The 10,310-nt window shown below is 32.6% G+C and overlaps 1 protein-coding gene across 1 annotated transcript in view; it reads right to left on the reverse strand.

The window, feature by feature from the left end:
• Positions 1-10,310, reverse strand: part of LOC106473224 (uncharacterized protein C05D11.1-like) — a 54,061-nt gene that overhangs the window by 36,744 nt on the left and 7,007 nt on the right. The window contains exons 2-4 of the mRNA XM_022401703.1: positions 7,776-7,858; positions 4,266-4,424; positions 807-1,016 (exon numbers count right to left, since the gene is read on the reverse strand). Of these exons, the coding sequence (XP_022257411.1) occupies positions 807-1,016; positions 4,266-4,424; positions 7,776-7,858 (452 nt within the window). The remainder of the gene's footprint in view (positions 1-806; positions 1,017-4,265; positions 4,425-7,775; positions 7,859-10,310) is intronic.

Here is a 10,310-nt window from a genome sequence, read left to right on the forward strand (position 1 = left end):
TAAAAGTCGCGTACATCCCATGCAGTTTTTTCAGAAGCAAGTTTTCTAACGCTTATAGATGAGCACTATTGGCCAGTACTAAATAAAACCTCTACAGAAAATGGCAGTTACTATAATAAGCACCACCCACATTCATATTGTAAAATCCAGAGAACAACATTTCATCACGTGCTTTCCTTATGATCCTATGATTTGTCAAATGAGGGATACAGCGATTGGAATAACATGGTACTGAAATTGACACCTTCAACTAGGATTGACTAGGACTAGTTTTACAACTGAGGTTTAACATGCCCAGATGCAGTTTTATAAAGAAAACAGAGTAGAAAAAGGTTTAGATACCAATCATAGATGGCAGGACCAGTACTGAAGTGAAAGGAAATATCTTAAAAAAATTTTGACAAAAAAATTTCTTCTTAGAGGGCGCTTATTTACAGTCTAAAATGTATTTTAGGATATTTTCCATTAAATTCCTCTTTAAACTTCATTAAATAATACAATTTTGTACAAATATTATGCTACTATTTACAAAAAAAAATCTGAAATCCAATAAAAGATAAGTTCTCTATAATTTTTTGAAATTCACAAATGAATTCAGGAAATCCAGGAACACAAAACATCTGAGAGAACAAATTTTGCTAGAAACGTTGGACCATTAACAATGACATGAATATGTTTCACAGTGTTCGGAGGCAATGGAAGTCTCCAAACTTGTTTTGAATTACAAGGACAGCATATGGTTCCAGACACCCTGTACAAAGTATCTCTAAATTAAAATTTATGACAAACTATGACTACTACTTCACCTTTTCATTTGAAGTACTTTCTCTTAAGTTCTTCATTAGTCCTCCTGTTTCTGATTTGTAGCCACAATGTCCAGGGTACATGGCTTGAAGAAATGCACGATGACACCTGCTTTCACCTGTATTCTCCCGTGCTTGCATTTCACAATACACCACTCCTGCATCATCCCCCTCGCCATTGATGTGATGGACTTCAGTTATAAAACCTGCATCCTATGTGTGTGTATAAATCTTTTTAATAAATGAAATTTCAAAACTTTTAATACTAATATGAAATGAAAGAAGGCAATTATGATATCTACACAATACGACAAGTTTGCATTTTCTAACATCTCTGACCTAAGTCATTGTAAGGGAGTCAAATAGAATTGTCTATATAATTTTCCAAGAACCTGAAAAACACTAAGATGTTGTCATTAATTAAGTAAATCTCAACTGAATAATTATACAGTTTAACTACCCAGACATAATTATGCACAACTACAGTCATTGATGCTGGGTTTCAAGTACTGATATTAAAATTCTTTCATTCATGTGTAAAAATAAGATTCAACATTATAAAACTGAGTTAGTTCTGTGTATGATCAATGGGTCTTGTATTAAACAGATGATAAATTATAATGGTCTTTTTTTCTAAACATGAAATAAATTTGGGTATCATTCCATTCCTCAAGGTTGTTTTTTAGTTGAACACATAAAAATTATGGGAATGTTATTGTTATTTATCTGTTTCTCTAATCAGAGGAACAAGGTTTCTCATTACTAAAGAAAAAAATTGTTGTAATTTCTTTTTTTAAAGTTTGAGAAGTAGCAGATTTTCATACATGAAGTAATGTCATACAGTAGACAGAAAGGTAAAACCAGAATGTAATAAAAATGCTTTGTTTGAAATAAATAAAATAGATTCATTAAATATATACATTTTTTCAATTTTAATTACATAAAGTATTGGTGTTAGTTTCCATTCTTTTTGTTAAATGTCATGAACAATAATAAACTGCTAAAATACAAAAAAATCACTAGATTTGTCAGAAATAACTTGTTCAACATGTGCAACTTGCAAAACAATGTGACAACATGGATTATAAATTATCAAGATTCACCAAGAACTGACAGTTTCAAGTGCCAATTATATCAAATTTACTTCCATTATATTCAATGGGATAAGATTTAGGCAGAATTCACAATTTAGTTACACATGTTATTGTTTTGATCACTATCTTAAGGGTCACATTTACTAATGAGTTGGTCCCTGTTTTAGTAACCCTAAACTGGATAATGTACTTGAGTTTAGTTCCTGTTTTAGTAACTCTAAACTGGATAATGTACTTGAGTTTAGTTCCTGTTTTAGTAACTCTAAACTGGATACTGTACTAATGAGTTTAGTCCCTGTTTTAGTAACCCTAAACTGGATACTGTAGTAATGAGTTTCGTCCTTGTTTTAGTAACTCTAAACTGGACACTGTACTAATGAGTTTAGTCCCAGTTTTATTAACTCTAAACTGGATATTGTACTTGAGTTTAGTCCCTGTTTATTAACAATAAACTGGATATTGGACTTGAGTTTAGTCCCTGTTTATTAACAATAAACTGGATATTGGACTTGAGTTTAGTCCCTGTTTTAGTAACTTTTAAACTGGATACTATATTAACAAGTTTGGTCCCTGTTTAGTAGCTCTAAATTGGATATCGTACTAACAAGTTTGGTCCCTGTTTAGTAACAATAAACTGGATACTGTACCAGTAAGTTTGGTCCCTGTTTAGTAACTCTTAAACTTGATACTATATTAACAAGTTTCATCCCTCTTTAGTAACTCTAAACTGGATACTGTACTAATAAGTTTGGTTCCTGTTTATTAACTCATTTGATGATAATAAATATGTTAAATAAATATTTGATTTTTCTGATTTTTTTTAATGTGTTATGTAAATCCTACAAATTGGATTTTTTATAAAATTTTTTTCATACAGTAGCATAATTATTCTTGAATAGTCTGATTGCATACTAGTATACTAGGTGTTTATATACAGTACCAGGATAGAGGGCACATTGCAGAGGGTTGCAGGTGGATGTTGAATGTTTCACTGTCACTGTTCAGAATGAAGGTTACTTCTTACTTATACTTAGTGATACAAAGATGTGTGTATTATGTATTACATTCTATACAACTGGCTTAGTGTAATGAAACAAGGGTTGCAGGTGGACGTTGAATGTTTCACTGTCACTGTTCAAGGTGTGCAGGAGGATGTTGAATGTTTCACTGTCACTGTTCAGAATGAAGGATACTTACTTATACTTAGTGATACAAAGATGTGTGTATTATGTATTACATTCTATACAACTGGCTTAGTGTAATGAAACAGGGTTTGCAGGAGGATATTGAATGTTTCACTGTCACTATTCAGAATGAAGGATACTTCTTACTTATACTTAGTGATACAAAGATATGTGTATTATGTATTACACTCTATACAACTGGCTTAGTGTAATGAAACAAGGGTTACAGGAGGATGTTGAATGTTTCACTGTTCAGAATGGATATTCATGGGAACATTTTTAAGGACACAGTTCTTATTGTTATTTTAATTAACTTTATTATTCAGTCTTCATTTCTTTCAACTAGGTTTATTATGATTTTATATTATTATGAATGGAAGTGTCATCCCTATAGTCACAGATTAATCTTCAAGTTATTAACACATTTAGAATCTTGTAATGTGCTTGACTCACAATGACATTTATTTTGCATGATTTTTACAGCAGAAAAATGAAGCTTATATTACAGGAAATATGGTGGCTGTACAGAAGAATACCAGTCGAGCTCCTTTACAAAATGTTTCATTTACTATTATCTAAATTGTAGAGAAATTACTTATAATATATGTTAAAAACTTAAACTATTTGGACTTCTTCCTGCATTGAGTGATTGCAACTTTTATTAAACCACTGACATGTTAGGATTAATACTACTTCATAGCTCTCCTATGGTGACTGAAGTTTTTACCTAGTGGATTATCAACCACAGACCATATAAATGTAATATAACTTTATACTGACACAGCTACCATTCCTTCAGTAAAAGTTGTGTGTGTCAATGTGTACACATGTACTTAATGTTAATAAAAATATTCAACAATTGAAAGAAGTTTTTATTTTTCAATAACAATCCCTAACAATTTTTCAAAAGTTTTAGAAAATTATTTTATTTTATCAAAAAAATACTAGCTGCCTAAATAAAACTACTTGTACATAACAACTCAGTTAGGATTAATCCTTTAGATATAAGGAATTACATAGGACTTTATTTGTAATTACCAGACAAAATGTTCATTCCCAAACATACCACTGCTTACATAAATAAAACAATTATACAAGCTTAGCCACTAGGCTCCAAGAAGAAACATTACAGGATTTGACCAATGATAAGAAAACATTGTAAGAATACACCTTTAGTACATTACCATTAACAGTGGATATAGCACATGATCCAAATAAATGGGTAAAAGTTTCAGAAATCCTTCAGCTCCGGCAGTCATCATTGTATAACAGGTGTGGTCAGTGTCTGTCCAGGCATTAGTGCCTGAAGCCAAACATCGATTAGCCAGCAGATCCAATACACCCTAAATATTATAATATGAATATTAAATTCTACCCATGAAAAAAAAAAAGTTTTGCTTACTGAAGATCAACAGTTAATGTTCCTGTAATTTGTTTTGTTTTTGAGATAAGTGATAACTAGTTTGTGAATTGTTTGAAGATCTATTTGACTATCCTATACTCGTAGAATTAGTACTTAAACTTCATAGAAACAATTCTATTTTAATTCAGTCTTTGATTATATCCTCCTTGGAAACTCCACTAGAATAAAATAATGACATAGTGATCCACTAAGGTTAATAGATATTAGCAATAGTGACTGTGAGCTTATAACACAGTGATCCCCTAAGGTTAATAGGCATTAGCACAATGAATGTTTGTTGAATTCCATTTAGTAATGGTGAAAACACATTTTACTTATATCTCTTTGTAACTGTGCATGCATTATACAGTATATAAACATATTAAAGGAATAGCTCTACAGAAATTAAAACTGCAAAACTGAGTAAATGAAATGCGAACTCAATAACCTGCTCTGAAAGTCATACATAACTAGTGACATTTAATACTATGATAACCAAAGCACTAACCACCAGTAAAATCAACAAGTTTTAAAACTTGAAAACATACATAACTAATGACATTTAATACTATGATAACCAAAGCACTAACCACCAGTAAAATCAACAAGTTTTAAAACTTGAAAACATACATAACTAATGACATTTAATACTATGATAACCAAAGCACTAACCACCAGTAAAATCAACAAGTTTTAAAACTTGAAAAGTTCCAATTCAGATACTTACTTTTCAAAACAAAAGAATATTATTTATGAAATGGTATAGCCATAATTCTTTGTTATATTTTCTCAACATATTAATTTTTTCTTAGTGATTATCCCTATATTTTATTCTGTATATTTATCCAATTAACAAGAAGGTTATAGTCTAATTTTCTAGTGTGCTTTTTCAACAGTTACAAATTGCCATTAAGTTGTCTTATAAGGGCTTTGTTTTGAGTTTTTGTTTTATTTCAAAAACTCAATAATTTATCTTAAACTGTGAGCACTTTCTTGAACCATAAAATTGTGGAATGAATACTTTAAAATTAAAAATTTAGGTATTACATTTCATACATTGTTCAAAAAATTAAACTATTCAAATTTAATTTTTCTATTTTTTAAGTACCAACAAGGTAAACTGATTATAACTATTACCAATTATGGTAGCAATTGATGTATGTTTTGGAACCCTAAGACTAATGATAAATCTTAAAATTAGAAGGCTTACAAACCACATATTACCATAAAGTACAAATCATTAATCAAATCTGTGCCTACTCATTTTTTTTATTATAAACCATAACTATGGTTTAAAGCAGTGTTTATTCTCTGTGCAATTCTGTTACAACTATGAGAAAAACCACCCTACGTGCAGGTGTTTGTGCTATTGAATAGTAATTGTAGTGTGCATACCTCCCTGTAAAAAAGGAACATTTTCTAAAAAGTATTTTTTCTGGGAAGTACCGGATTGGGTTCTTTAGCCATACGCAACTCATTGCATCAAAATGATTCAATGTAGAGAGTTCAATTGTCATAAATGTTACTGATATAAGCTGTAATGTTTTTATATATTAAAAGTGCTACCCTCTATCAAATAATATATTTTTAACAACTCCAGTTTTTTAGTACATTTAAAAATTGCATCAATAAATATATAATCAAACCCTCACATACTGTCCTAGTGAAAGTTGTGTTCTTGTTGTGAAGAGAAAACTTTTATTTAAAATTGTGTTCTGTTATAAAGAAATGGTTGTTGCACATACCATAGTTATTTTTCTAATTGTCTGAATCTTGAATACTCAAAATGTGTAATTTGTTTATGTATTTTTTGTTTGTGATGCAACTCAATAGATGGTGCCACATAAGCCCCAATTACCACTTCTGGCATTGAGATCTTGTTGTACTTCAGCACAACAGATGGCACTATTGTATTTATTATATAGATCACACAGATAGATAAACAGCCATGCCATTGCTCCATTATGGTAAGATGTTGGATATTTTCCCCACACATTTCCATGTTAAAATTGTATGTTTTATGTTACACATTCATTCAACTTTCAAAAATCTCGTGTTTAAAATTTTAGATCTACTGCTCTTACTACTGAAATATATTCATCTTGAATGGCATAAAGGTAGAGCACACTATACTGGAATCCAGTATTCAAAACTGAATTGAAATCTTGGGGTTCTCTGGCATTCAATGTTTTGATTTTTCTGAAATAATGAGGAGGAAACATCTAGCACAAATGAAAGCACAGCTGATTGTGTTCTTATTTTTTTCAGCTGTTGAAGTAAAGCAAAGAATGATGGAGAAGCCACATGATACATATAAAAAATCTATTAAAGCACATTATCCTGCTGAAGTTACATGGTAGTCACATGACCTTTTCATGTGATCTATACAACACACAGGTGCAGAACTAAAACAGAGAATGACAGAGAATCCACAAGATACGTCACAAAAACATCAAGTTTAAAAAGAATTACCAAGTTTCTCATTTTTTCAAAAAATTAACCAGTTTTTCTGATGATTTTGCTTTACTTTTACAAGAGAGTTGAAATTTGGTAATTACAGTTAAAATGCCTACAGCATAATTCAATGAATTTCACTAGTTTTCGTATAAATGCAGAAAATCGTGACTCTAATTAAAATAAACATGAAGAAGTCTTTGTTCATTGAAATACTTTATTAAAAAATTTGAGAAAGAAAAATTGTATTTTCTGAGTTCACTGGAGGTAAGAAAGAACCTTCAATATGAACAATATGCAGAAATCTGTATAAAAGAAACAATTAATTTGTTTAGTACAAACAAAAAACATATTTTTACTACCATATGGCAATAGTACAACAGTGCCCAATCAATAGTATCTAGAAAGTAGCTGAGCAGACAGAGGAATACTGAACAGTTCTGGAATAGTTACAGAAACCAGTGTCAGACCAACAATATTTCCATAATGGCACACACACACTGTGAGCTGGTGAGAGTTTTCTACACTTGTTCAGCCTAACCAGTGGTATTGTAGCATGTTAAATCAACAATATTTCTATAATGATCACACACACACACTGTAACCTGAGAGTTTTCTACATTTGTTCAGCCTAATCAGTGGTATTGTAGCATGTTAAATCAACAATATTTCTATAATGATTAATCACACACACTGTAACCTGAGAGTTTTCTACATTAGTTCAGCCTAACTGGTGGTAAAGTTGTCCATTCTGATAGACATATGATTACACAAAACTGTGAATGACCAACAGATCTTCTATGTTGTTAATTAAGCTACATTAGTTTAACAGACTTACTTTGTATGGATAATGTTCACTTCCCAAGAAGATTAGGTGTTCAAGAGTATGAGGAAGACCATCATCATCATGAGCTTCAGTAGCTATCAAGAACGAACAACCAATTAGCAAAGTATAATAAATAAATGCTTTAACATTTTCAAAGACTTACACCATTAAATATAAAATATATTTCTCATCAAATAACTGCTGACCTGTTTTTCTTCACATCAACACATTTTAATAATGGTATTTATTTTCACACATCAAAAGGCTCCTCCATCAATCATCATTTACTTATATTTACATGTAGGATACAGCATCTAAAGACTCCTCCATCAATTAGTATCATTTACTTATACTTACATGTACACTACAGCATCTAAAGACTCCTCCATCAATTAGCATCAATTACTTATACTTACATGTACACTACAGCATCTAAAGACTCCTCCATCAATTAGCATCATTTTCTTATACTTACATGTACACTATAGCATATAAAAACTCCTCCATCAATTAGCATCATTTACTTATACTTACATCTATACAGAAGGGCATAAAATAATTGGCAAAGCAACCTGACAGTTTTCCACAGTGGAGATTAATAATCCTAGGACAAACAAGAAAGGACTTATCATAGTAAAAGAATAAAAAAGGATGGTGAAAGAAAGTACAATAAGTAGCAATGGCACAGACTTGTGAAAGACGGCAACCACTGGTTGAGGGAAGTAAGTCTTGTAAAAAAGTTGGTATAAAGAAAAAGAAGGTCATGGCATGAACAGGGCATGTGTGAGATAGTGCAAAACCACATCATGGTCTTTGTAAGGCATGGGAATTGGTCCAGGGGTTGATGAAGTAGGAAGGACCAAAATGACAAGAAAATCATAGAGAAAGGAGTCGATTGGGCAATAAAGCCACCTGATAATCAGTAATGGTAGAAACCAACAAATAATGGTCTAAAAGCCAAGTGAAAGGGCTGAAAGGTGGGCAAAAGTGACAACCTAGAAAAAGGAAATGGCAGATGGAAAAAACCTGCAACTACCACTGGTAGACAGACAAACATGAAGGATTACAGGAACAGGATAAGAAGGCTACACAAATGGAAAATCTGATCCTGCAGGTAATGGACCAGACAAATCCCACATGTGAAGATGAAGAGGCAACACCTTTGGGTGAAAAAAAAGATGTGTGAAGTCAGAGCAACAGAGAGATAGGGAGCAGGATACTGGAAGAGATCCAGCACAGAAATGGCAAACCAGAGGGAACTAGGGAATGAGCAGGACAAAGAGGCACCACCGATAGGACCAGAACAAGGAGTATTGTGTATCAAGAAGAAGACACCAGGAAGGAGTTGAATAGGAGGAGAGACATGCAGAAAAGGGCTAAATCAGACCCAGGTGAGAGAAATGACCACCTAAGCCAGAAGATGAGGAACCAGGGACCAGAAGAGTAGAATTGTGGTGCAAAGAGGAATGGTGAAGAGACAGAGGAGAGGCATGAAGAACCAAGAGTAAATCCAATGAAAAACCTGAGGGTGGAGAGGCCACACAAGGGTAAAATTCTGGTTTGTCAAGAGCAGTGATCCATTAAGAGTTTCTGAGCCCCTGGCACATGTAAGAGAAGAGACATACTCAATCGGAATGGTTCTAAACAGCAGATCCAGAGCTCAGAAGCAAATAATCCTGCAGTGGATACCATCCTGATGATTTATATATGAAAAAACTGTATAAATGTAGAGGGGGGAGGAACATGCCTGACAAACTGCAAGATGTTCAATTATGGTAATGTGGAGTGAGGAGAGAAAGACAAGAAATAATAGCATACAATGAGGGACAGATGTTGGGCCACCCTAAGCTGGGTCTCCAGTAAAATAGTAATATCCCTAAAAATGTATGGCCAAATAAAAGGAGTCCAATGAAAACCATGGGTAGAAATGTGAGGGAGGCATACATTAAAAAAGCATTCCTACAAAACAAGTACTAACAGAGGAATCAAACAAGACATGGTAGTGAAAAGAAGACCATGAACCTCTCCAGAAATCCCTGGGAGCACAATAAAGTGTCTCAGACATAAGGTGAAGTGGCCAGAAGTAATGTGGGAAAGTAGTAAAGATAAAAACATGAAAAGTGGGCACAAGAAAAGAAAACAGAAATGAAGGGGTTCACCCACCCAAGCATGGAGAAACAAAAATATTCGAAAACTGGGAATTGAATAACCGAAATGAATCATCATGCATCAGTGCAGTTCACATTAAACACATAAATTTAGGTGGGAGTTAGCTCAAGGCTAGCAGCATGCAAATTTTATAGGCAGACACATAAGAAAGATAACATTTATGTGTGTGGAAGTTAGTTATCTTGAAAGTAAACCTTAAACTCCACAGACTCCAAAAAGTAAACCATAATCTCCACAAACTTGACTCCATAAAGTAAACCTTAACCTCCACTGACTCCACAAAGTAAACCTTAATTTCCCCAAACTCTATAAAGCAACCATTGTCCTGACACATTATATTAGGTCGTCAAGAACTTAATGTCACTTTTTTAAGCTGAT

Source organism: Limulus polyphemus, unplaced genomic scaffold (assembly GCF_000517525.1).
Source record: "Limulus polyphemus unplaced genomic scaffold, Limulus_polyphemus-2.1.2 Scaffold5986, whole genome shotgun sequence".
Classification (NCBI taxonomy): Eukaryota; Metazoa; Arthropoda; class Merostomata; order Xiphosura; family Limulidae; genus Limulus; species Limulus polyphemus.